Source organism: Bos mutus, chromosome 7 (genome assembly GCF_027580195.1).
Source record: "Bos mutus isolate GX-2022 chromosome 7, NWIPB_WYAK_1.1, whole genome shotgun sequence".
NCBI classification, from domain to species: domain Eukaryota; kingdom Metazoa; phylum Chordata; class Mammalia; order Artiodactyla; family Bovidae; genus Bos; species Bos mutus.
The window spans coordinates 79,966,294-79,992,483 of record NC_091623.1 but is presented as its reverse complement, the minus strand read 5'-3'; the positions used below and the strand labels follow the sequence as shown (position 1 = coordinate 79,992,483).

The 26,190-nt window shown below is 45.3% G+C and overlaps 1 protein-coding gene across 2 annotated transcripts; it reads right to left on the bottom strand.

The window, feature by feature from the left end:
• Positions 1–1,857: 1,857 nt before the first annotated feature.
• Positions 1,858–24,663, bottom strand: BTNL9 (butyrophilin like 9). 2 transcript variants are annotated; one of them, XM_014482209.2, is made up of 12 exons: positions 24,447–24,663; positions 22,749–22,860; positions 18,891–19,025; positions 16,030–16,377; positions 14,221–14,502; positions 8,661–8,789; positions 8,432–8,464; positions 8,120–8,140; positions 6,981–7,001; positions 6,719–6,745; positions 3,840–3,866; positions 1,858–2,739 (listed from the first exon to the last, which is right to left on the bottom strand). In XM_014482209.2, the coding sequence occupies exons 3-12, from the start codon at positions 18,997–18,999 to the stop codon at positions 2,123–2,125; spliced, it is 1,614 nt and encodes a 537-aa protein (XP_014337695.2). In that variant the 5' UTR covers positions 19,000–19,025; positions 22,749–22,860; positions 24,447–24,663; the 3' UTR covers positions 1,858–2,122. The 2 variants fall into 2 exon arrangements, with proteins under 2 accessions (XP_014337695.2, XP_005907877.2); XM_005907815.3 differs by lacking the exon at positions 22,749–22,860 and having other exon boundaries at positions 24,447–24,659.
• Between the last annotated feature and the right edge of the window lie 1,527 nt (positions 24,664–26,190).

The following is a 26,190-nucleotide window of genomic DNA, read 5'->3' as shown; positions in this document are numbered from 1 at the left end:
TGGAGTGGGGTGCCATCACCTTCTCCACATTCTGCTACATGTTTATTTCAACACTCCCAATCTATTAACTCAGTTCTGGCACTATCCACCTAGAGTGTGCATGCTAAGTCGCTTCAGTCATGTCCAACTCTTTGTGACCCTATAGACTGTAGCCCACCAGGCTCCTCTGTCCATGGGATTCTCCAGGCAAGAATATTGGAGTGGACTGCCATGCCCTCCTCCAGGCAATCTTCCTGACCCAGGGATTGAATCCGCATCTCTAACATCTCCTGCATTGGCAGACTGGTTCTTTATCACTAGCAGCACCTGGGAAGCCCGAGAGATAGGGTCAGATCCCACAGGTTAAGGGCTCAGTCCTGCAAGACTTCCCTCTCTCTTTCAATACCAATTACAAATCCAGGTTGCCTGTGCTTCTGACCCACTCACTATAAATTGGAGATTCCCAAGACCCCTACCTTGAGTTCCATTAATTTACCAGAGCAGCTCACAGAAGTCAGGAAGAGTTTACTAACTAGATTACAGATTTATTATAAAGTGATATAGCTCAGGAACCAAGTAGAATAGATGCATAGAAAAAGGTATGTGGGAGGGGTACAGAGCTTCTTCCTTGATCTCTCTGAGCACCTCTCCCTTCATCTCCAGTGTTCACCAACCTGAAAGCTCTCTGAACCAAGTCCTTTCGGGGTTTTATGGAAAGGTTTCATCACATAGGCATGACTGGTTAAATCATTGGCCCTTGGTGGTTGAACTCAATCTCCAGCCACTTTTCCCTCTTTGAGGTAGGTGGGTAGGGTAGGGCTACCCCTACCCTCTGGTCACACATGTGGTTCCCATGGCAACCAGCCCCATCCTTACTGGCTTTCTAAAAATTACCTCAGTAATATAAACTCAGGTGTGGTTAAAAGGGCTTGTTATGAATATCCAAAGACATCCTTACGACTCTTATATTTTAGAAAATTTCAAGGGTTTAAGAGCTTTGTTCTAAAATCTATGTCAGAAACCAAATAAATATTTCCTAGTGTAGATCAGAACCTCACCATGTATTTTCCCTGCCCCAGCCCTGAAGTGCATCATTTCTCCAAGGAGCCTCGGTTCCTTTCGGTAGTAAATAGTAACTAAAAACTAAGATCTCAGTGCTAGATGTGCTCATTGGTACAGGGGTTTTGTTGTTTCTAAGCCCTCAGTGTAGACAGAGCTAGGAGCTATATCACATCTGTCTATCAACAATATGCATCTATTTCATAGTAAAAACCTTGAGTTTACAATTATTCTTTCATTCTCTCCTTTCCCTTATGTCTTGTTTTATGTTTTTATATTTTGTTTGTTTTGTGAGCTTTTCTTTTTCTTTTTGTATCTCTTGTTTCTGGCTAAAGAAACCTCTCAGCACACTTAGTGAATTGACCTCTTGTTGGGCAATTCTTGTCATTATTCATTTTAATGTTCAAATTGTCCTATAATTGGACTCAATGGAGCCCCTTTCACCTAGTTCCAGTGTCTTTTTGCTATGTTCCCATCCGTTTTTGAGCATTCTTGTACATAAAAGCAAAAGATGTTCTCTACTTTCACCACTTCTCCAAGTTCATTTTGGTACTAATTGGCAGTGAAAACTAGCATCTGAGCCTTAGGTGAACTTATTGCTTATGAAGTGTCATTGTTTCCAGACCTTTGTAGAGCTAGAAAATACATGCAAAAATATTAAAATACAGAAATTAACTGATACTCCTAATCTTATCTGATAAATTTTCTCCTCGTTTTTCCCCCATTCCAGTTTCTTTCATGTCTTCACAGTGAACACTGTGACTCCTAGCAACATGAACATATGTTTATTCATCTGCTCAATCCTACAACACACACAGATAAGCTTTGGAATTGTCTTTCTTTAAAAAAAAAAAAAAGAAGGAAAAAATCATATTCATACATGTACACGTTCACATCTACATAGGCAAAGGTCTCTCTTTGCCCCCTTTCTGCTACACTGAGCCTTTTAGCCTTTGCCGGCATTCTGTGGCAGACAGTGGGGTTAGTGTATCTGTTGGCTTTACAGGAAGCAGGAGAGCATAGCGCCAGCTGGGTATTCAGGAAGCCGCCCAGGACCCAGTCCAGTGGCCACGAAAGCACTTCACTACAGGCCCAGGTCAGTGTTTGAGGACTCATAGGGTTGTAACCAGGCGTCACTGTCCTCCTCTTCGAGGACGTGTTTCTCACCAACTGGTAATGGGCAGATGGTGAGCGGATCTGGGTGTTCGCTGCCATCGTGGGCTCTAGGCCTGAAATATGCGCAGAGCATCCCCGGGAAGGTGTCGGTGAAGGTGAAAATGTGGGAGCCGTCGGATACGTTGAAGAAGGACAGCTTTCCAGCCTCAATATCCAGAAAGATGCCCACGCAGCGCGGTGGCACGCGCACGCTGAGCGGGACGCGGTGCTGGTCTAGGACGAAGTACTCACAGCTGTTCCACAGCCCCATCACCCAGTAGCCAGTCGCCGGGCTCATGCGAGCATGCCCTGCCCTAGGCACCGCTGCCAGACACACACCGAGGAACCAGCGGCTGCGGCGGCCCACGTGCACCTCCCAGTAGTGGCGGCCAGTGGAGAAGCGCTCCCGGCTCAGGACGCACGTCTGCTCAGACAACCACTGAGGGTTCTCTGACCCCGGCGCAGTCCTGAGTGAGGACACGCTTTTGCCATCCTCGGAAACCTCCAGGCTGGGGTGGGCGGAGCCAGGATCCAGGGTCACATCCACTGCGCAAAGGCACAGGGTCAGTGCCCGCCAGGGACGGTTCTGCCCCCACCGACATCCCTGTCCCCTCCCCTGATAGGCAAACCTCTAGTTCTCCAGATGGAGCAATCGGTGGAATAGTTACCCCTCTCCTGAAGCCCCTCCTACCACCACCCTGGGACTGAAGAGGCATGGAAGTCACTCCCTAGCTTTTGAAAGTGATAAGAGGAATTCATTTCCTTCCTTAACCGGAAGACTCTTGAATTCCATGATGCCATACAGAGCACAGATAGCAAATGAGGGAGGTTTGTGGGGATGGAGGCGGGCTCACTTTCCCCAAGACCTGGGCTGCAAGAGGGCTCCCCAGGTAACGATGGTGGTAAAGAACCCGTCTGCCAATGCCCGAGACATAAGCGAGAGGGGTTGATCCCTGGGTCGGGAAGATCCCCTGGAGGAGGGCGTGGCAATCCACTCCAGTATTCTTGCCTGGAGAATCCCATGGACAGAGGAGTCTGACCAGCTACAGCCTATAGGGTGGCAAAGAGTCCTACACGAAGTGACTTAGCACACACGCACAGTCAATAGGAAGGAGCTTAGGACTGGTTCTTCCTGGCTGCTCTCATCACTCAGTGTGACCTTGAGATCACCAGTGAGCTCTGGGCCTCTGTTGTACAGCAATGTTAGGATTTTAAAACTGAAGGGGACCCCAGAGATCATCTAGTCCAGTATCCTGCACTCCAGCAAGCCATTCCCACCACCCCCCAAATCACACTCATTTGATGGACAGGGACCCCAAGGATCCCTCTGTCAGATAATGTGGGAAGTTCTGCCAGATGGATACAAATCTAGTAAAACCCAGAAAGTTATATGCATGTGGGAGCGTCAGAGTGCACACAAATGTGTGCATGTGTAAGTGCAATCACATTTGTGCATATGAGCATGTATGTGTGCAGGCATATGTGTCATACTGCATGTGTGTGCAAGTGAGCTTATGAGTTTGTATGCAGGCTCCATCCATGGCTGCTGGACAGATCCTTCTTCTAATCTCAGTTCTGGATACCTCCCTTCTGATTAAGATCCAGCCAACTTAATTCACAAGATACAGTTCCTTGGCTTCAGTTACCTGCATGTCGTTGAGCTGCTCTCCACTCTGAAACCAAACAGAGAAGAAAAAGGGACTCAGAGATCTGAGTCAGTAACTCCAGAACCTTGAGGGAGCCTCAAGATGCATGAAGGATGCCTGTAAACTGAATAATCTCATTTCCACCATGATAACTTATTTGGACCCAGACTAGCCTGGGTCCACCATGGCATCTTCCCAGGAATTTGGGATTGGGCAGGGAGGCTGGTACCAGTGCTGGCTTATGCCAAAGCTTGTACAGGCTGAGGTGGTGCTGGATAGTGGGATGCTAGAGTATGTGAGCAAAGAGAACCAATATAGGCAGTTGGGATGCCTTGAAGGATGGAAACAAAGCCTCTATTTCTGACTGGCTTAGTCCCCAGGAGGCCCAGCTGAGCTTGGCTCCTGTCCTAAGACATCCTCTGGACACCCTGACTTGCTCTCTTTCTTACTGTGTGGATTTCTGTTTTGTTTTATCTCTTCCTATATTATAGAAGAGAGCACCAAAGTCACAAAATGCAGAAGCAGTAGAAGATGTCTTCAGAGCTCCATAAATTTATAGCAGGGCCTTTCAACCATGATTTTGCATCAGAATAACCAGTAGAACTTCACAAATCTACAGCTGTTGCATAGAATAACTCAAATCTATACAGATGTCAGATCAGATCAGATCAGTCACTCAGTCGTGTCCGACTCTTTGCGACCCCACGAATCGCAGCACGCCAGGCCTCCCTGTCCATCACCAACTCCCGGAGTTCACTGAGAATCACGTCCATCGAGTCAGTGATGCCATCCAGCCATCTCATCCTCTGTTGTCCCCTTCTCCTCTTGCCCCCAATCCCTCCCAGCATCAGAGTCTTTTCCAATGAGTCAACTCTTCGCATGAGGTGGCCAAAGTACTGGAGTTTCAGCTTTAGCATCATTCCTTCCAAAGAAATCTCAGGGCTGATCTCCTTCAGAATGGACTGGTTGGGTCAATCCTCCCTAAATTTAGCTGTAAATTCAAACCAATCCCAGCTAAAACTACTTTTGGATGTTTTGGGGGAACTTCATAAATTTATCCTAAAATTTATATTTTAAAAAGGTCCACAAACTTTAAAAAGGAAGGGGAAATGGAGGAGAACTTGTACTTTCAGGTACTTTAAAAGCCAAGGTGATAGGTGACCAAGAGGCAGACCCATCAAGACATGGCAACTGAGTATGCACTAAAGGTGATGTCCACATCGATGGGTAAGTCACAGATCGTGTGTAGTAAGTAGCACTGGGAAAGCTAACTCTTTATATGAGAAAAATCACTGCATTCTTGTCTAACACCACATAAAAAGGTGAATTTTAGATGGATAAAAAGACTTACACATAACATATAAAGTGAATAGAAGAAAACGTAGGAGACTATATTTGTGACCTAAATGTGAAGAAGATCTTCAACAAAAGTTAAAAGACACAAACCATAAAGTAAAAGTGTGATAGATTATATTTTATCAGAACTAATTCTTTTCAATAAGGGGCACCATTGGACAAAGCTAATAGCAGATGACAGAAGAGAAGAAGGAATTCACAATGTGTAATAACAATGAGAGATTATTATCATATATATTATATAATAATAATATTGCATGAAGGATGCCTTCAAGCCCAAAGGCTCCATTCCCCAGCACTGACACCAGCCCTGTCCTGTGAATCAACAAGAAAAAGATAGCAACAACATATGGAAAATAGGCAAAGGACATGAACTGGCAATTTTCAGAAGAGGAAGCCCAAAAGCCAGCTAGCATGTAAAGAGATGCTCAGATGAGTGCAAACCCAAAGAATAATTACTCATCTCCACTGACTGGCAAGCTTAGAAAGCTGGCTCACACGGGATGTGGGCTCATGGAGCTTCCATGCACTGCTGGCATGGGATGATGGTGCTACTTTCAGGAATCCCTTTATCCCTAGTGGGCCAGCACTTCTCCTCTTAGAGAAATCTCCACACAGGGCTAGAAAACAATTTATTCAGCACTAGTGGTCTGTAGTGATATGGAGTTAGAAGGCTGGATGTCTACTCCAGGAGGATGGCTGACTCAAATGGAGTGCTCTGCAGCAAGAGGATACAGACTAGATTTACATGTGGCAGCAGGGATGGATGTTAAAGCACAGTGATGAGTGAGAAAAGCAAGGAACAGCATGAGACTGTAAATATCTTTACAGTAACTACAGTGTATGCGCACAAAACAGAAATTTCACCTCTTTCAAGAATACATACAAAATAAAGATACACATTACTGGGGAAATCGAAGAAGGTACAGGGACAAATATTTACATGTAAGGTAACATGCCCATTCCAGAACCACAGGTGAGAGTTTTTGAGGGCAGGCACGAGGAATCTAGGTGATTCTGATGTGCAACCAGGATTGGCACCAATGATTTACTGTATGCTTACACCTCTGCTGCTGCTGCTAAGTCACTTCAGTCGTGTCCGACTCTGTGTGACCCCATAGACGGCAGCCCACCAGGCTCCCCCATCCCTGGGATTTCCAGGCAAGAACACTGGAGTGGGTTGCCATTTCTTTTTCCAATGCATGAAAGTGAAAAGTGAAAGTGAAGTTGCTCAGTCATATCCGACTCCTGGCAACCCCATAGACTGCAGCCCACCAGGCTCCTCCATCCATGGGATTTTCCAGGCAAGAGTACTGGAGTGGGGTGCCATTGCCTTCTCCACCTCAGGACAATGTAAACATAAATATAAAAGTCAAAGTCAAACATAACCTATACTGAGTGACATAGATTAATACATATGTGCAGCAATGGAATAAATCAGAATGAAGCATAGTTGGTTAGAGCAGGTGACTAGGATGCTGAGGCATAAAGTGGACAGTGGGAGAAACATGGGATTCACTCACCAGCCTGGCCTTCGGCCCTTCTCCAGTCTGAAGTAGCCAAGGAAAAGCAGAATTAGAACAAAGTCCCTTCAGCCTTCTTGTTCACACATCAAATTTTGCACCCACCCCTGCTCCACTCCCCTTTCTCCTGCCACCCACACAGCCAGCAGGGTTCCAATCTGGCTATCATACCTGCTTGGGAGATCAGAAGAACATTTACAGATAACCAGGTGCTACAAGGTAGACAAGAAGAGATAGTTCTGGGTGGGGGAGAGTCACTTACCCAGCTCTACTTGAAGCTTCCCTGTAAGCAGAACCCACAGAGAAAATATCAGCCTTTGGATGAGTGAAACCACCTTTGCAAGGCAGTTAGGTCGCTGAGACGTTTCATAGTCTTAAACTATTACTCATTCCAATCCTGTTTTAGGTGCTGCATCACCCATCTGCAAGCTTCTTACTCCTCATCCTATTCTTTGCTCTACGGCAGAAATCTGCACAGGGCTGGGAAGGGAAAACCTTTGCCCTGAAACTGCAAGCTCTTCCTAGGGAGGAAGTCCTGGGTAAGTCCAGGCACTGGGCACATCCTGCACGAACCTCAAGGTCACTTACTGGTTACATTATTTTAAAAACCAGGTGGATATCACACTCAATTATTTCCCCTGGCCAGATACCAAGACTGATATTTTGCCACTAGAAATGCATTCTTCTGAGTTCTCTATGCCATCTTTTAAAAGTTAAGAGTAGGAAAGGCAATAATATACACTAGTTCAGACTATGGTGTTAATGATTTATCGTGCTGTTTTGCTGTTGTTTGGTCAACTGCCTTTTGTTTATTTTCCCTGCATGACTAGGTAGACTGCAAGACAAGCTTCTACTTCACTATTTTGTCTGGTGTTTTTCTGGAGCAGACAAAGTGGTTCTCAAGGTCTTCCCCTACCCATTGTGGCCTTCTCCTCCATCCCCTCATCCTTTGAATTCACTCTTTCCTCCTCCCCCAACATGGTTTCAAGGTGCTGAATCTCCCTGGGGAGAAAAGTGGATTTGATAAATTACTTTCACTTTGGTGCAAATTACAGATACCTTCTTTCTCGGTGACATTTGCTTTAAAAAAGAAGGCTATCCTAGGAAGATGAACCAGAAGGAGGAGACCTTTAACCGTGGAACTGTAACTGAATCATATAATTTGCAGGAGAGGGCCTGGCAAAATCTATCCAGAAAATCTTAAGTCATACTTCCTTGGCAGGTGTGCACACGTCCATTTGGGAGGGGAAAGGCAGGATGTGCAGCAGGCTGGATATAGAATTAGATCACTGTGATTCAGTGCTCTCCAAAGGGGGCCTAAAATCACTGAACCCTTGCTTCTGCCATGGGTTACCCCCCTAGCCCACAGCCAGCACAATGAGCATGGCACCCAGAACTTACCCAGCTCCACTGTGAGTTTCCCTGGAGAAAAAAACAAAGAATAGAGAAAAATTTCCATCCATCACTGAGGGCTTGCTTCTCCAAAGTGCACAGACTTGGAACCCACATGCTCTGGAGAGCCAGTTTGAGCTGGACATGGGGGAGGAACAGGCTCCAAGGCGAGAGAAGTGAAAGTAAACGTCTGCCGCAATCCCTCTCTGCCCCCTCCCAAACTCCCCTAACCCCATGTGCCCTACTTGTCTTCTTGACCCAGTGCCCAGACTTCTGTTACTCAGAGATGTGAGTGAAAAGCCCGTCTTTCCTCCCGCTTACCTTTGTCTCTCTCTGCCTGCTTCTTCAGCTTTTCTGAAAGGAAGAAAAGGGGAGCAGAGGTCAGTGCGTGCACTCCTCTGCCTGTTTTCTGGGTCCCATTCCCGCCTTGCCGCCTGGCAAGATAGCCCTTCAGCAATGGCCTTCCCCACCCCACCACCACGGCCGCCTCCACCACTTTTCTCCTGGGCAAAGCCAATTCCAGGAGGGCAGCCCCCTGACTGCCTGGTACCTTGGGACTTCCGTTGCTTCCGAAAGAAATACAGCACGAGCATCATGAGGAGAGCCAGAAGGAGCGGCAGACCCACCAGAGTCCCAAGGAAAGCTCTCTTCCAGGGAGAGGTTCCAGGTAAAAACACATCTGGAAAACAACCACTCATCACTAAACACTAAGTGAGAAGACTGGTCCAGACACTGTATGCCAGAAAATCTTTCTAGCAACTGGTTGGCCCTTTCTGGGCCCTACCGTGTGTGTGTGCATGCTTAGTTGCTTCAGTCATGTGTTCAACTCTTTGTAACCCCATCACCTGTAGCCCACCAGGCTCTTCTGTCCATGGGATTCTCCAGGCAAGAATATTGGAGTGGGTTGCCATGCCCTCCTCCAGGGGATCTTTGTATCTAGCGATTGAACCCACATTTCATGTGTCTCCTGCATTGCAGGCAGATTCTTTTCCCACTGAGCCACCTGGGAAGCCCAGGCCCCACCACAGCCATCTGTAAAATGGGCATGAAAGCTATTGCATGGTGCTCAGGAGAAGTAGCATCTGAGGAAGAGCAGAAACTTGAACTTGCTCAGCACAGAGGGGAAAATACTGCAAACTGAGGGATGTAAAAGGAAGGAGCTGATGGGCTCTGCCCAGTCCTTCATCTTAGAACTTATGTGACCACAGCCCTGACCTCCCTCTACTTCTTCTCACTCTTGCTTTACATCTAAGAAAATTAGAAATCAAGGTGTTTATATCTGAAACCCAGTGAATAATTGCTACCTATTGCTCTGACAAATTATGGAAAATTCTTCAAGAGATGGGAATACCAGACCACCTGACCTGCCTCTTCAGAAATCTGTATGCAGGTCAAGAAGCAACAGTTAGAACTGGACATGGAACAGACTGGTTCCAAATTGGGAAAGGAGTATGTCAAAGCTGTATATTGTCACCCTGCTTATTTAACTTATATGCAGAGTACATCATGAGAAACGCCGGGCTGGAAGAAGCACAGGCTGGAATCAAGATTGCCGGGAGAAATATCAATAACCTCAGATATGCAGATGACATCACCCTTATGGCAGAAAGCGAAGAGGAACTGAAGAACCTCTTGATGAAAGTGAAAGAGGAGAGTGAAACAGGTGGCTTAAAACTCAACATTCAGAAAACGAAGATCATGGCATCTAGTCCCATCATTTCATGGCAAATGGATGGGGAAACAATGGAAACAGTGAAAGACTTTATCATTTTGGACTCCAAAGTCACTGCAGATGGTGACTGCAGCCATGAAATTAAAAGACACTTGCTCCTTGGAAGAAAAGTTATGACCAACCTAGATAGCATATTAAAAAGCAGAGACATTACTTTGCTAACAAAGGTCCATCTAGTCAAGGCTATGGTTTTTCCAGTAGTCATTATGAATGTGAGAGTTGGACTATAAAGAAAGCTGAGCACTGAAGAATTGATGCTTCAACTGTTGTGTTGAAGAAGACTCTTGAGAGTCCCTTGGACTGCAAAGAGATCCAACCAGTCCATCCTAAGGGAAATCAGACTTGAATATTCATTGGAAGGACTGATGCTGAAGTTGAAACTCCAATACTTTGGCCATCTGATGCAAAGAACTGACTCACTGGAAAAGACCCTGATGCTGGGAAAGATTGAAGGGAGCAGAAGGGGACAACAGAGGATGATATGGTTGGAAGGCATCCCTGACTTGGTGGACATGAGTCTGAGTAAGCTCTGGGAGTTGGTGATGGACAGGGAAGCCTGGCATACTGCAGTCCATGGGGTCAAAAAAAGTTGGACACGACTGAGTGACTAAACTGAACTGAACTGATTGCTCTGATGAATCCATGTGTCATATTGCCCTTCGTGCAAACACCTGGCTTCTACTTCTCATCACACCTTTGCAAGAATTGTTAGCAAAGCCATGTAGGGCTGACTGACAGTTCCCCTCTTCCCACTCCAGACATCCTAAGGAGGATCTGCCCAGAAGCAGAGTGTGGTGCAGAGCTTATAGAGACAGTGGCCAGACAGTAAAGAAATACATGCAAAACAGAGCAATCCTCTAGAAACTCTTGTGGAAATTTGATAGAATAATTTTATGTCTGTTGAAGATAATGAAATTGGTGCTTTTATCTCAATGGTCTTTAATTTTTTCTTTTTTATTGTAGTAAAATAAACAACACAAAATTTACTATCTTAACCATTTTAAGTTTATAGCTCAGTAGCATAAGTACATTAACACTGGAAATTCCCTGGCAGTCCACTGAGTTCAATCCCTGGTTGAGGAACCAAGATCCTGCAAGCCATTGTGGCATGGCCAAAAAGATTAAAAAAAAAAAAAAAAAAAAAAGTACACCAACATGATTGTGCAACCAACACCAGCAGAACTTTTTTTAATTGTCCCAAACTGAGAGTCTGTACCCATTAAACACTAACTCCCCAATCTTCCCACCCCAGCCTCTGGTAACTTCTATTCTGCTTTTCCTCTCTATGAATTGATGATGCTGGGTACCTCATATAAATAGAATCATACAATATTTGTCCTTTTGTGTTTGTCTTTATTTCACTTAACATAATGTGTAGTTTTGGTTGGTTTTTAATTTTCTTTTTTTAGCAGTGTGTTTTTATTATTTGGTAAAAGTATTGAGCCACAAAGGACCGGTCCTTCTCCACAGATGGTTTTTGAGAGCTCAGAGTCCTATGCTTTGATGACCTGTGATCTACATCTGGCTCTCTGTTCCAGCCTTTCCTGCATCTTTCCAGCTCCTCCAATAGCTATGCACATTTCCACCTCAGGACCTTTGCACTTGCTGTTCCCTCTACCTAAATGGTCTCCTTGCAGAAATCCATGTGACCAACACCCTTTGTCAAGGTTAAACACAAATTTAAAGGTTTGTGCAAAAAAGCGAGCGAGATTCCCCTTCCCCTTCTCTTAGACTGTTTCCTTTAGAAAATTTATAAATTATTTCTCTGTCCCTTCAAGTGCTTCTCAGGTGGCACTAGTGGCAAAGAACTCAACTGCTAACGCTCTCTGACATAAATCACAGCAAGATCCTCTATGACCCATCTCCCACAGTAATGGAAATAAAAACAAAAATAAACAAACGGGACCTAATTAAACCTAAAAGCTTTTGCACAAAGAAGGAAACTATAAGCAAGGTGAAAAGATAACCCTCAGAATGGGAGAAAATAATAACAAATGAAATAACTGACAAATAATTAATCTCCAAACTATACAAGCAGCTCATGCATCTCAATACCAGAAAAACGAACAACCCAATCAAAAAGTGGGCAAAAGACCTAAACAGACATTTCTCCAAAGACATACCAATAACTAATAAACACATGAAAAGATGCTCAACATCACTCATTGTTAGAGAAACCCAAATCAAAACCACGATGAGGTATCATCTCACACCAGTCAGAATGGCCATCATCAAAAAGTCTGCAAGCAATATATGCTGGAGAGGGTGTGGAGAAAAGGGAACCCTCTTGCACTGTTGGTGGGAATGCAAACTGGTACCGTCACTATGGAGAACAGTGTGAAGATTCCTTAAAAAAAAACGGGAATAGAACTGCCATATGACCCAGCAATCCCACTACTGGGCATACACCCTGAGGAAACCAGAATTGAAAGAGACACACGTACCCTGCACGCGTTCACTGCAGCATTGTTTACAATAGCTAGGACATGGAAGCAACCTAGATGTCCATCAGTAAATGAATGCATATAGAAGTTGTGGTACATGTACACAATGGAATATTCAGTTTAGTTCAGTTCAGTTCAGTCGCTCAATCGTGTCTGACTCTTTGCGACCCCATGAATTGCAGCACACCAGGCCTCCCTGTCCATCACCAACTCCCAGAGTTCACTCAAACGCACATTACTCAGCTATAAAAAGGAATGCATTTGAGTTGGTTCTAATGAGGTGGATGAACCTGGAGCCTATTATACAGAGTGAAGTTAAGTCAAAAAACAAATACTGTATATCAATGCATACATATGAAATTTACAAAGATGGTACTGGTGATCCTACATGCAGGAGACACAGATGTAAAGAACAAACTTTTGGACTCAGTGGGAAAAGGCAAGGGTGGAATTTGAGAGAATAGCACCGAAACATGCACATTACCATATGTAAAATAGATGACCAGTACAAGTTCAATGCATGAAGCAGGGCATCCAATGCTGGTGCTCTGGGACAACCAGAGGGATAGGGTGGGAGGGAGGTGGGAGGGGGTTCAGGATGGGGCGGACACGTATACCTGTGGCTGATTCATGTTGATGTGTGGCAAAAACATCACAATATTGTAAAGTGATTATCCCCCAATTAAAATAAATAAATAATTTTTAAAAAAAAAAAAAAACAACTGGTTAAAAAAAAAAAGAACCTGACTGCCAGTGCGGGAGATGCAAGAGACCTGGCTTCAGTCCCTGGGTCGAGAAGATCTCCTGGAGGAGGAAATGGCAACCCATTCCAGTATTCTCGCTTGGAAAATCCATGGACAGAGAAGCCCAGCAGACTACAGTTCATGGGGTCAAAAGGAATTGGACACGACTGAAGTGACTTAGCATGCACATTCCTTCAAGATGTATATAAATGTTTCTGAAAGTTATATAAGGACCTTCCAGCTTTACAATGGAGGAATGATTTTCTTAAGGAGCTCAGAGCCATTTCTTTGAAATGGAAACATCAAGAAGAAAGCACTCCTATCTCCAGGCCTCCTGGGAGGTTCCCTTAGGCACCTGGCTCCAAGTTGTAGCTACATGCTTGTCATTGAGATAAGAGATATCTTTCTCCTTTGCATAAAAGCAATTAGCTAACACAGATGTTACAAGTTACCCAATTACCAGGTGAATTTTGGGTGAACTATGTATCACACACATATATATCCCTATGAACATTAAACCCATCAGTGGGGGCCTCATAACAAAACTTTGATGCTAGATAATGGCCTCACTTTCAACTCATTGCCTAACAGTCTTCTTTCCTGATTCACCACTTTAAAATCCATGTATATATATACAACCCACCATACTTAGCACTATTCCCTGCTTCATGTTTCTCTGTATCACCTAATACCTTCGAACATGTGCTATAATTTACTCTTTTGTGTATCTGTTTCCCCCATGGAATGTGCACCTGAGGGCAGGGGTTTGGGGAACATTGTGAGTGCTCAATAAATATTGTTTGAGGGATAAAATTAGGAACACGTGGGTTCTTATGATGCTGTCTAATAATATTGGCTTTCTGGAACCTCCCCCAATTACTGTACTCTTAGTAGGTTTTAAATATTATGGCTTCAGGTGTCAAGTTCAGCCTGCCCTGTACACAACCAAGCTCCAGAGCCCTTGTGTCCTAATAGATGGTTTTGGGGATAATGGCCTGGAGGAGGACATGGCAACCCACTCCAGTATTCTTGCTGGAGAATCCCAGGGACAGAAGAGCCTGGCAGGCTATAGTCCATGGGGTTGTAAAGAGTCAAACGCGATTGAAGTGACTGAGCACACACACACATAGGGATAATGGACATGGAGAACTTAAAGGCTAAGAAGATGAGGGTGAGCTGGCACCCACTGACCTGCTATGTGGACCACAAACTCTTTCTTTTGGCCTAGGAGGTGGTTCTGGATGGAGCAGGACACGTTGCTGTGGGCCCCCTCTTGGACGACCACAGACGTTTCCAGACTGAATAGGCCTTGGACATCCTCAGTGATGTTTTCAGTCTCCGGGGGCAGGCATCGTCCATGATGGTCTCTCCACTGAGCCTGTGGCTTGGGGTACCAACCATTGGAGTGGCACCTTAGCTGAATGCCTCCCTCCTTGAAGCCCTCAATGGAGATATGAGGGTCTGAGCCCAGTCCTGGGAGAGGCAGGAAGAGTAGGAAAGATCAGGCTCCTTCCCAGATGTACATGAAGTTCATGTCACCATTCACCATTTGCAGTCACCATAAGGCATGGTGACTGTGACTACTCAACATATGTGGGCTTGCAGCCCACCATGGATTATAAATGACAGGCTAAACTGTAGATGGCATGTGGGGACAGCACTACCTCTGAAGGGCATTTTTAAATAGGGAAAGGCTGCTGGTATTTAGCCATATAATGCAAGGGACCATCCCCTTGGTTGAAGAGTAATCCCATCCAAAATTTCAATAGATTGTCTTCTCTATCTCTTGAATCCCACCAGAACTAAAATATCTTTGTTATGCATACTTTTAAAAATCTCTCTACCCAAGTAAACTAGCTTTATATTTTGAATATGCAAAACATTAATATGGTTTAAACATCAATACTATAAAAAAAGGTAGATCAAAAAAGCCCCAGGCTTTTCTCCATCCTTTGCATCTCACTGCTCCCTCTCCTTTAAGTAACCAATTTCATTAGCTTCCTGTGCTTCTTTTGTGCCATGTTTCTTCTTTCTTACACAAAAATTAATATGCTATAGAGCTTCTTTTGCATCTTGCTTTTTTCTCTTAAAAACACCCTAGAAATCACTCCACATCAGCTTAGCACTTGTCCTCAATTTCTTCCTTTTTTTTTTTTTTTTTTTAAGCTACATAGCTTGATATAGACCTTACTCAGCACCTATGCTTGGACATTTAGGGAGTTTCCATCAACCCTAAGTACTCATTGGAAGGACTGAAGCTGAAGCTAAAGCTCCAATACTTTGGCCACCTGATGTAAGGAGCCGACTTATTGGAAAAGACCCTGATGCCAGGAAAGATTGAAGGCAGGAGGAGAAGGGGGTGGTACAGGATGAGATGGTTAGATGGCATCAGTGAATCAATGGACATGAATTTGAGGACAGAGGAGCCTGATGTGCTGTAGGCCATGTGTTCGCAAAGAGTTAGACATGACTTTAGGGACTGAACAGCAGCAACACTGCTGAACAATGTAAATTTATACAAACGCCTTTCTTTCAGTTGGAGTTGTGGGAGGTATATATCCAGGGTCAACTCCCAGAGGTGGAATTGCTGTTCAAAGGCAGATACAAAGGAAGTCCAGTTAGCTATTGCCAAATCCCCCTACCCTGAAGCTCAGGACTTTGAATTCCACCTGCACAGTAAGAAGGGTCCTGCTTCCTCCAACAAGAGTGTGTAGTCCAACTATTGAATGTTTGTCAGTCTGATAGGAAAAAATTACCTCTCTGTAGTTTTAATTTGCCTTCTTCTCACTGTGAGTAAAATAATTGTCTTTTCCTTTGTTCAAGGGCCATTTTGTGTGCATTTTGGGGGTTCATTTCCTAATGAATTTTTTTAATATTCTTTTTTTTTTTTTTAATTAGAGGAATTTTCCCTTTCTCTGTGCTTTTCAATCTATCTTCTCTTGAGCTCTTTCCAAATGGATCCTTCTTCCCTCTGTGTTGGGGATTGACCAGATCACTCACCTGCTACCTCCAGCTCCCAGGTCGCCTCCCCAGTGAAGTCGCTGGAGAGGAAGCGGCACCCATACAGACCCTGATCGGCGGGGACCATGCGGTGGAGCCGCAGAGTCACACTGCCATCTATGATATCATCCCTGATGAGTTGGGTCCTGTTCTGGAACTGCTTCATCTGCCAGCCATAGAACTCCTGCTGCTCCCGGTACAGGTGCACCACGTTCGAGGCCTGGCTCCAGAACCAGAGGATCTCCATGTGCTGGGCGTCCCGGTATGGTGACAGGTGGCAGGAGAATTCCACTTCATCCCCGACATGTGCCAGAATGGGTTCCTCATGGCCTACCACCCTGATCTCCTCTAGGACAAGATCCCAGACAATGGCCCAGATTAACTTTCCTCAAATAAGATAGTGTACATATGTTTTGTGGGTTGGTTTTTTTTTTTGCCAAAGATTCCATGTAATTTAATGCCTCAAAAATGTTTATTTGTTTGTTTGTTTGTTTTTACAGCTCAGAAATCCACAGTGAACTATTCAAATGACAAAGGTGAAACACTCTACAGTACAACCAATCCTGTTTCTTGAACAAGTAATTGTCATGAAATCGCTGGATGCGCCATGTTAAAAACTACACAAGACACATTACAGTTCAGTTCAGTTCAGTTCAGTCACTCAGTCGTGTCCGACTCTTTGAGACTCCATGAATCGCAGCACACCAGGCCTCCCTGTCCATCACCAACTCCCGGAGTTCACCCAGACTCACGTCCATTGAGTCAGTGATGCCATCCAGCCATCTCATCCTCTGTCATCCCCTTCTCCTCCTGCCCCCAATCCCTCCCAGCATCAGTCTTTTCCAATGAGTCAACTCTTCGCATGAGGTGGCCAAAGTACTGGAGTTTCAGCTTTAGCATCATTCCTTCCAAAAAAATCCCAGGGCTGACCTCTTTCAGAATGAACTGGTTGGATCTCCTTGCAGTCCAAGAGACTCTCAAGAGTCTTCTCCAACACCACAGTTCAAAAGCATCAATTCTTCGGCGCTCAGCCTTCTTCACAGTCCAACTCTCACATCCATACATGACCACAGGAAAAACCATAGCCTTGACTACACGAACCTTTGTTGGCAAAGTAATGTCTCTGCTTTTGAATATGCTATCTAGGTTGGTCATAACTTTCTTTCCAAGGAATAAGCGTCTTTTAATTTCATGGCCGCAGTCACCATCTGCAGTGATTTTGGAGCCCCCAAAAATAAAGTCTGACACTGTTTCCCCATCTATTTCCCATGAAGTGATGGGACCGGATGCCATGATCTTCGTTTTCTGAATGTTGAGCTTTAAGCCAACTTTTTTACTCTCCACCAGATACAAATGTGTGGTGGGGTACTGGTAGCTGGTTTGAACCAATCAGCTGCCAATATTATTCAGGGGATGGTTGTGTCAATATGGCCAGGGCATTAAATTAAATGGAATCTTTGGCAAAAAAAAAAAAAGTACACTATCCTCTTACGTGAATAAAAATTGACATATTTGCATAAATGTGCAGAATAAAAGATCTGAAAGAAGAAAGACCAAATTACTGATGGTGATCATTTCTGCATGGTGTGAATAGATGTTTTCTTATTTTTGCTTTTGTTTTCCTATTTTGCTTTTTTTATTTTCTAATATTTTATAATGTACACGCACAGCTTCTATAATACCAAAGAATATTAAAATAATCTGGGAGGGGTGCTTCTTGCCTCATGGGTTTTCCTATCTAAAATCAAATCCTGCTGTTGAGATTTTTATTCATCTGGATCTTTCATTTGATTGTCCTCTGCAGTGATGTCTCCACTGGCTGCTTTACTCCCTGTTTTCTGCAATTTCCATGAGAGTCGCTGTTCCTTCTGCAGTGCCTTTCCACCCTGCATGCCTTCATTCATTTTTTTCTGGCTTCTGTGTTCCTCCTTTCCTTCTTTCAAATCTCGGCTTAATCCCACCCCCAATTCTTCCTTTATGAATTCCTCCCATCCTTCACTTGGCCCATATAGCATGGGAGCACCTTTCTTCTCTCCATATGAGACCCCTTGTTGCCTATTGCCTTGACAGTGCTCCTACCAGCTTCCCTCTTCAGGTTCTCTCCAGCTGTCACTGCTCCCATGCCTGATGCCTGGCTCTTTTCCTGGGCGTACCCTGCCTCAGACTGTCTCTTGCAAGGTTCTACTCATACAGTACCTCCTGTCATGGCCCTTCTTGGCTTTCTGGAAAAAACAAATTGGTCTCTTAGCTGTGATCCCAGGTCTTTGGGTACATTTCTCTTGCAGCTCTGGTCACACAGCTGGACAGTCATGTATATCATGTCTGTTCACCGTCCTTGAACAGACTGAGGATTTGGGCTGTTCTTTGTCAATCACTTCAGCATCCCTGGTTTCCAGCTCAGGGAGTTGGGGAATTCTATTTGCATAATTAGTTTACATTCTCTGTTAGTTGCTTCTTTCATGAGAGATGGTATGACCAGGATCCTTTGTGTTCTTCAAAAGCTATGGCTTATATCGCAGCAGAGGAGTTAAAAATATTTTCCAACTGGTTCAGCCTAAGTATAGATCAATAAGACTTTCCTGGCACCCTCCCACTATGCCTTCTGCCATGTTTGTGAGCTGTGGAGTTGTTGGGGATAGGGGGGCCCTGAAGGGATGGTGGAGAAGCACTGTGGGGCTGGATGGTGCTCAGGGTCAGTGACTCTTTAATAACTGGGATGGAGGGCTTATTTTGTAGCCCCTGAGACAGCCTAGTAAAAGGCTGCAAGATCTCAGTCCTGGAATAACCTGCAGAAGGGGTGGGCAGAAGCTGATGTGCTCGCTGAGGTCCTGGCTGTCTGGGATATAGTTTAGACATGTTACCTGAGCACAGCACCCTGGGCTGGAGGAGAAGGAGCAGGTGAGTGAGGAAGAAGAGACTGCTGGGCAGACGTCCTCGCTGGTAGGAGTTCAGGAAGACTGAAAAATCCATCACTTTTCCACAGAAGTGGGGGCCACCTGCAGAGGGATAAAGACATACTGGAGTGATGCAGTAGAGTTAGAACTCCATGTATCAGGCCTGACATCTGTTATTGCCTCAAGTCTTTTTTTGGGGGGGACTTGCAAGCTCCAGGGCCTGGCTTCTTTCAGTCATAGCCAGATGTGAGAGTTGCTTCTAATTTTAACAGGCAGCATTGCTTGTGGTGGGGTTGACCCTTGCTTGGACTCACAGTCCTTTAACAGGACAGGGCCAAAGGGTCCCAGAGGAAGCAGCTTCTGAGCTTCACATTGTTTAGGGCCAGGAATAGAGCCATGCATTGTGTGGGAGCTGAGTTAGGTTTCAGTGACTTGGCCCAAACAAAGGGAAATCTATAAGAACTCCCAGATGCGTTTTCCTTTTCTCTGCCCAAACCTGTTCCTGATTCCCTTTGACCTGGAACATCAGGTCCACAAAACAGAGGAACAAACACAGTGCACTTTCCTAAGTGGCATGCACGCCTGGCTGCCTTTTAACTCCAGCCACACCTAGGACACCTTTTTCCAGCCCTGAGACCTCAGGTGGAGTTCCCAGGAGGTCAGTTGATGACTGTCACTGAGTTAATAACATCTTTAAGACCACAGTGATGGGGCTGTCTCATCGATCCCTCCCCAAACCCATCTGTGGCCCCAGAGACCCAGCCCCAGTGCAAGCAAGGGCTGTTCCCTCTTCACTCCTGATGCCCCTTGAGGAGCTGTGGTAATGTAATATGAGAATCAGTGAGCCTGGGCAGCCAATTCATCTTGGGAAATATACAAGCCTCCCCACATTTCTCCTCTATTTAGTTGTGGGACTTTATGCAGACTATGTAACTTGTTGAACATTAATTTTTTCACTTGAACAATAGAAGAAACCAATCCAGCTCAGAGGGTTGTTAAGCCTTCAAAGTGAGATGGATGCTCTTTAAAGAAAAATCAGCTCCTCCCTCTGCCTCCAACTGCTTTCTTCTCCCCATCTTCTTCTAGAGGCTACATCCCTCTCCTTTCACTCCATCATAGCATCCCAGAGCAGAAAGGCCCATGGCAGTTTCTACTCTCCAGCTTCCCCAGTCTCCCCTCTCCCTCTGTCTGCCACCCCACTCTACTATTTGGTTTGCCTTTTCCCACAGACCTGCGAGATGGCACCTGTTCCTGGGGTCCTGTGGCTACAGAGCCCCAGCCACACCATCAGTAATATCACCAGCAGGGTTTACATGAAGGACTTTAGTTCTTTTTTTATTGTGTGGTTGATTTACAATGTCTTAATTACTGCTGTACAGTAAAGTGATTTATTCTTTTTTTAATATTTATTTCCATTATGGTTTGTGTTGGGCTTCCCTGGTTGTTCAAATGGTAAAGAATCTGCCTGCAATGTAGGAGACCTGGGTTTGATCCCTGGGTTGGGAAGATCCCCTGGAGAAAGGAATGGCTACCCACACCAGTATTCTTGCCTGGAGAATTCCAAGGACAGAGAAACCTCGTGGGCTACAGTCCCTGAGATCACAGAGTCGGACACAACTGAGTGACTAACACACACACAGTTTGGGTTATAGAGACTTCCCTGGTGGCTCAGACGGTAAAGAATCTGCCTGAAATGCAGGAGACCCAAGTTCGATCCACTTTCTTTTTTAAAAATATTTTCATTATGGTTTATCATAGGATATTGAATATAGTTCTCTATGCTATACAGTAAGACTTTGTGTATCCATCCTACATATGAAAGCTTACAGTAAAAAAAGTTGAATTGCAAGAGTTGAATGACAGTTAGCAGGGGAAGAGGATGGGGGAATGTGGTACATGTTGGTCAAACGGTACAAGCTTTCAGTTACAAGATGCATAAGTTCTGAAGATCTAACGTATAGAATGGGATCATAGTTAATAATACTGTATTGTATACTTAAATTTTGCTAAGATTAAAGTTTTAGTGTTCTCACAACAAACAAAAAAGATAACTATGTGAGATGGTAGATATGTTAATTAGTTTGGTTGTGATTATTATTTCACAATGAATGTGTTTATCAAGATATCATATGGTACAAATATATACAATTTGGGGGGCTTCCCTGGTGATCCTATATATAGGATTTCCCACTGCCAATGCAGGGGGCCCAGGTTCAATCCCTGGTCAGGGGACTAGAGCCCACACGCTGCCACTAAGAGTTCACGTGCCACAACTAGAGATCCTGTATGCCGCAACTAAGACCCAACACAGCCAAGTAAATAAATATGTTTAAAAAAATAAATAATACATACCATTTTTATTTGTCAATCATACTTCATAAAGCTGAGAGAAAAATGTATTAGCTTTTAGTAAATTATTTTTCTGCAACTATTCAGGTAGTCATATTTTTTTTTCCTCCTCTTTCAATTGATTAATTTACCTAAACTGTCAAAATCCTTAGAATAAAATAGTTGACAATGAAAAAAAAAGCTAACAGTATGTGAAAGACTTTAAAACTGTTGGTCATGTAGCAAAAGATGGTCTGAGGAAGTGTGTAGGTAAGTTGATGGAAGGCAGGCAACATGAATGACCTCTGTGCTGGAAGGACCTGGGCTGACAGGACCACTGCCAGAGGGAGGGGCAATGGCCTTTGAGTCAGTGGGTCAGGGGCCTTGCCTCATGGAAAGCAGAGGCTAAGTTGGGGAGGCTTCATTCATGCATCAAAAGGGGCCCCTAAGGAAGGAGACTGGAGTCCCCTTTCAAGGGGGCCTGGCTGTTTTGATAGCCAGCAGCTATTAGAATATGATCACACAATAACCAGCAGAACAGAGGCCCTGGGCCAGAGCCCAGGCTCAGGCTGGGCAGTCTAGCCTTTCACCCTTTTGGCTGACAGCAGGAATGTGTCTGCGACAGGCCCACCAACTGGGAGCAAAGGACACAGAGCCCTATGAGTGTGAAGCTCTAAGGATACATCAGCACCAGCTAAGGCCTTCCAAAACAAGAGGAGCTCAGAGGGTGTTTATGGATCCATATGGACTGGCCAGACTGTGAGGAATTAGTCAAGACTTGTGCTAGGAACAACTTAAGTGTTCCCAAGGCAGCAACAGGGCATTAGATGGGCCTGCAGCTGGGGGAAGGGGCACCTCACAGCAGGATCAGTATTCAAGGTCCCATATTCCTGGGGAAGGAGGAAGCTGCCATCTATCAGTCAGTCTGTGTGTTCAAGACCCCGGAATTACTATCAGGACTGCAGTTCTCTGTTGTGATACACTCTTGCGATTTCAGTCACTGAGGCTGCAGGTGGAAGAGGTCATAAACACACATACATACATGCATATGTCCACAATAATAAAAACTAATATGAATTGAGTGCTTACTATCTACCCAGAACTTTCCTATATCAGAAGTATTATTACTATTATTATAGGACCAAGGTACAGACAAGGAAACTGAAGCAGAGAGAGGCTAAGTGACTTGCCCTGCACACATGGCTGGAAGGTGGTGGAGTTGGGGGAGTTCCTCCCAAGCTCTGCACTTCTCTGGACACAGCTTCCTCACCAGCAGTGTCGTGTCAAGGGCACCTCAGTTCTCCTGTCCCCCAATTCACGACCCCTGTTAGGGACCACCTCGTCACAGACTGCAGCACTCGCCCTGACAGCATGTCACGGCAATTGAAGAAGTGGCTTGAGTCCCCAGATGTCAGCCGCAAGACTAACCAACCAATAAATGAATATAAACAAATCCACTTGTGATAAAACAGCTTAAAATGAGTGTTTCCCTCAGACCTTGTCAACAGCATCTTCTCCAGCAGGAGGTCATGCTCCATAGTACTTTTGCTTCCAACACGAAGGAGCTGATTTTAAAGCCTTTAATTGGAGGGAAGCCGTCTGGTGAATTCTTGAAGGGAAAATAGAGGGGCTGAGATAGCATATTGAAAAGCAGAGACGTTACTTTGCCAACAAAGGTTCATCTAGTCAAGGCTATAGCTTTTCCAGTGGTCATGTATGGATGTGAGTTGGACTGTGAAGAAAGCTGAGTGCCAAAGAATTGATGCTTTTGAACTGTGGTGTTGGAGAAGACTCTTGAGAGTCCCTTGGACTGCAAGGAGATCCAACCAGTCCATTCTGAAGGAGATCAGCCCTGGGATTTCTTTGGAAGGAATGATGCTAAAGCTGAAAGTCCAGTACTTTGGCCACCTCATGCAAAGAGTTGACTCATTGGAAAAGACTCTGATGCTGGGAGGGACTGGGGGCAAGAGGAGAAGGGGATGACAGAGGATGAGATGGCTGGATGGCATCACTGATTCGATGGACGTGAGTCTGGGTGAACTCCAGGAGTTGGTGATGGACAGGGAGGTCTGGCGTGCTGAGATTCATGGGGTCTCAAAGAGTTGGATACAACTGAGTGACTGAACTGAACTGAACTGAATGCTCCCTTCCTGTTCTAAAGAGCATATTCCTCCCCATTTGCTGCCAGAAGTTTGCCTTTTCCAACCTCCCTCAGCAGTTGAAACACTCTGATCCTTACCCCTCTGAGAGGAAACCCCTTCTGATCTCAGCTATTCACATCACAGTGGAAATGGATTTTAGCTTCCTTTTCTGATGGTGAGGTTTTGCTGGGGAAAGGTGAGAGACTGGACACGTTGCAGATTTGAGGAAGATGGAAGACCCAGGGAGGGGAAGGATGGCCCAAAAGGGGGTCCCAGGTTAGAGTTAAGCTCTGCTGGTGGGGAACATGCTCCCTGCTCTCCAGGGAGCCTTTGAAGACACAGGGAGATATAAGGGTCGTGCACACCAATGCCAAAGAAATGCTGCTACCCTCCACCCAAGTTTATCTTTCCTCTTCTTTCTGTGTTCCTTCTCATTTTTTCCCTGGCCACACTCCAACTTCACTCCAGTTTTCTCCTCCTGCATGTCCAACTCCTGAACAACATTTATGTTTTCTTGATTTCCAGTCCTTCAACTCTTGAGTTTCTCTTTGAATATTATTTTACTTTGCTTTTGCTGTTTTGTAGGCTTGGGCTGTGTGTGCTTTGCCCCTCTCTCATTCCCTGTGTCCTAAGCCTTAAGCCCCCAGGGGTAGGACTTTGGCACATTTGCACCCTCTCCTCTTTCAGCACCCACGGCAATGCTTTGCCCTCCGCAAACTGTTAGTTAATGCTCCCTGGCTTGCTTTGGTTTTATTTCAATAGGTCCACAAGAGTATTTACACCCCTGGTCTCTAAGGGAGATGAATCGCCCCAAGGAGAGATCTTCAATGAGGTTTCATATGGCTTGAGGGGGAAATGGGATGTGTCTGAATCCTTCCTATTCAGGTGGAACTGCCAGAACAGGCATCTCCCCTCGGTCACACTGACATCCTTATCCTGCAGCCAGGTTCAGCTGATAAGATGGTACCAACCCATGCTGTGCTATCTCCTCAGCCCTCATTTTCTGTGTCCCATTTCTGAAAGGTGGAGGTTTAGACAGGATTGAGTCACATACCTGGCAGATAGCAGCAAAGGGTCCAAAATGACAGGTGATCTCAAGTTCCCTGCAAGGCAGACAATCACGAAGTATTCTGGCTCCAGATGCTAAGGTCCTGTAGACACGAGCTGACACAATAGAAGGGGACCAGCTCTTCTGTGACAGAATTATTCACTCACCTTCCACATTAAGATACATGCTGCTTGCTCAGCCCCTTGTTATAAAAACCAAGATAGATAGAACAAAACGAGGAAGTCTCTGTCACATCCTGCCTGAATTGAATTTCCATGGAAAGTGCCCCCACTAAGGTCTTAGAAGTAGGGTAAAGGTATCTGGGAGTTTTGTAGGGACTGCAAACTACAGAAGCTCAGAGCAGGGAGAAGACGCTCCAGCTGGCTGCCCAGGATCTCTGGGGTTCCAGGGAGGCAGGATGGCCATGCCTGCCCCTTTCTCTTCACCATCATAGCAAAACATATAGAGACTGGACAGGAATATCCACTGAGGATTAGGAAAGGTCTGGTGCTCAACTCTTAACTCTGGTGCTCAACTCTTACCTCCACAGGGTTAAGGACAGTAAGAAAAATAATCTTGGAACTTGGCCATGAGTAAAACCTGCAATAGCTGTTCACATACAACTTGGAAATGCAGCAGGGTGTTGTGCTGGGACTCCTCTAATGGAGCAAAGCTCAAAAAGAGGAGAAACAATGACTATCCCACCCTTACCCCATTTTTCCATATGCCACTGTGCCACTTTGGTGTTAGTGGGAATGAAGCACAATGGACCAAGGTGCCAGCCTAACCAGCTATTACCCCCACCCTGACATCATTCCTAGGGGACAAGTCAGAGCTGTGGTACAGGGGAATTCAAGCACATGGAGGACTCCCAGAAAGAAATGCCTGATGTTTAGGGAGGGGCCTGTGCAGATGCTGGGGTTCTGGGTTAGTGGATGGAAATGAAAACAATGAACTTCAGAGCCCCAACCTGATGGTGATGCTCCATATTGAGGCAGGCTGGTGCATGCACCCCATAGAGACATCCCAGGACAGCAAAGGGAGCTGAGTAGTGAGCTCAAATGGTGGGTCCCAGTCCCGGAGGGTTGGGGAGACAGAGGAGGGCCCAGGGACAGATTTAACCTAAAATTGACACTGAATAAAGAACAGGATCAGGGAAATGATGGAGACAAAGGGAAGGGTAAAAGCACTGAGTGGAGGGAGGCTGTTAGCATGTATGGGGCAGGAATAGGTTATGGGCTTGCCATGAGAGTTTACAAAAATCACCAGTTGAAGGCAGTCCTGGAAAGAAAAATAGATGGGACCAAATTGCAAAGGACCTTTTATTCTACAGAAGGAAGTGGAACATTGTCCTAGTTGGCAGCCAAGAGTCAATCGGACATTCAAAGGACCTGAAGTGATTCAGGATGGGAAGAAAAATGGTGATTGTTTGAGGGACTATTTGGAAAGGTTAATCCTGAGATTTTTATTGGTCTTTCCCTGAGGTCCTACACACCACCTGGGGAGAGGTGAGAATGTCACAGCAGGAATCCAAAGGCAGCATACAGAGCTCACTTCTGTGACTTCTGGACACAGCACAGCTGGACACAGTGGGATGGAGACCCCCAGCTGCCACTTCCTGCACTTCCGGGTGCATCCTCCAGCAGGGACAGGACCCTGTGCCCCCTCCTACCAGCTGCACCTGAGCATCTCATTCTAAAGCCTCAAGAAATGCATACATGCCTGTGTTTAAAAAGAGGATGAGCTCTGG

What these genes read in the sequence shown, in the direction of transcription:
- BTNL9 (XM_014482209.2), bottom strand. Translation starts at nt 18,999, where the DNA reads ATGGATTTTTCAGTCTTCCTGAACTCCTACCAGCGAGGACGTCTGCCC. An exon ending in GCAGGCAGAGAGAGACAAAG is followed by an intron (nt 8,141 to 8,431) that starts GTAAGCGGGAGG and finishes TTTTTTCTCCAG; the next exon opens with GGAAACTCACAGTGGAGCTG. An exon ending in AAGGGCCGAAGGCCAGGCTG is followed by an intron (nt 3,867 to 6,718) that starts GTGAGTGAATCC and finishes GTTTGGTTTCAG; the next exon opens with AGTGGAGAGCAGCTCAACGA.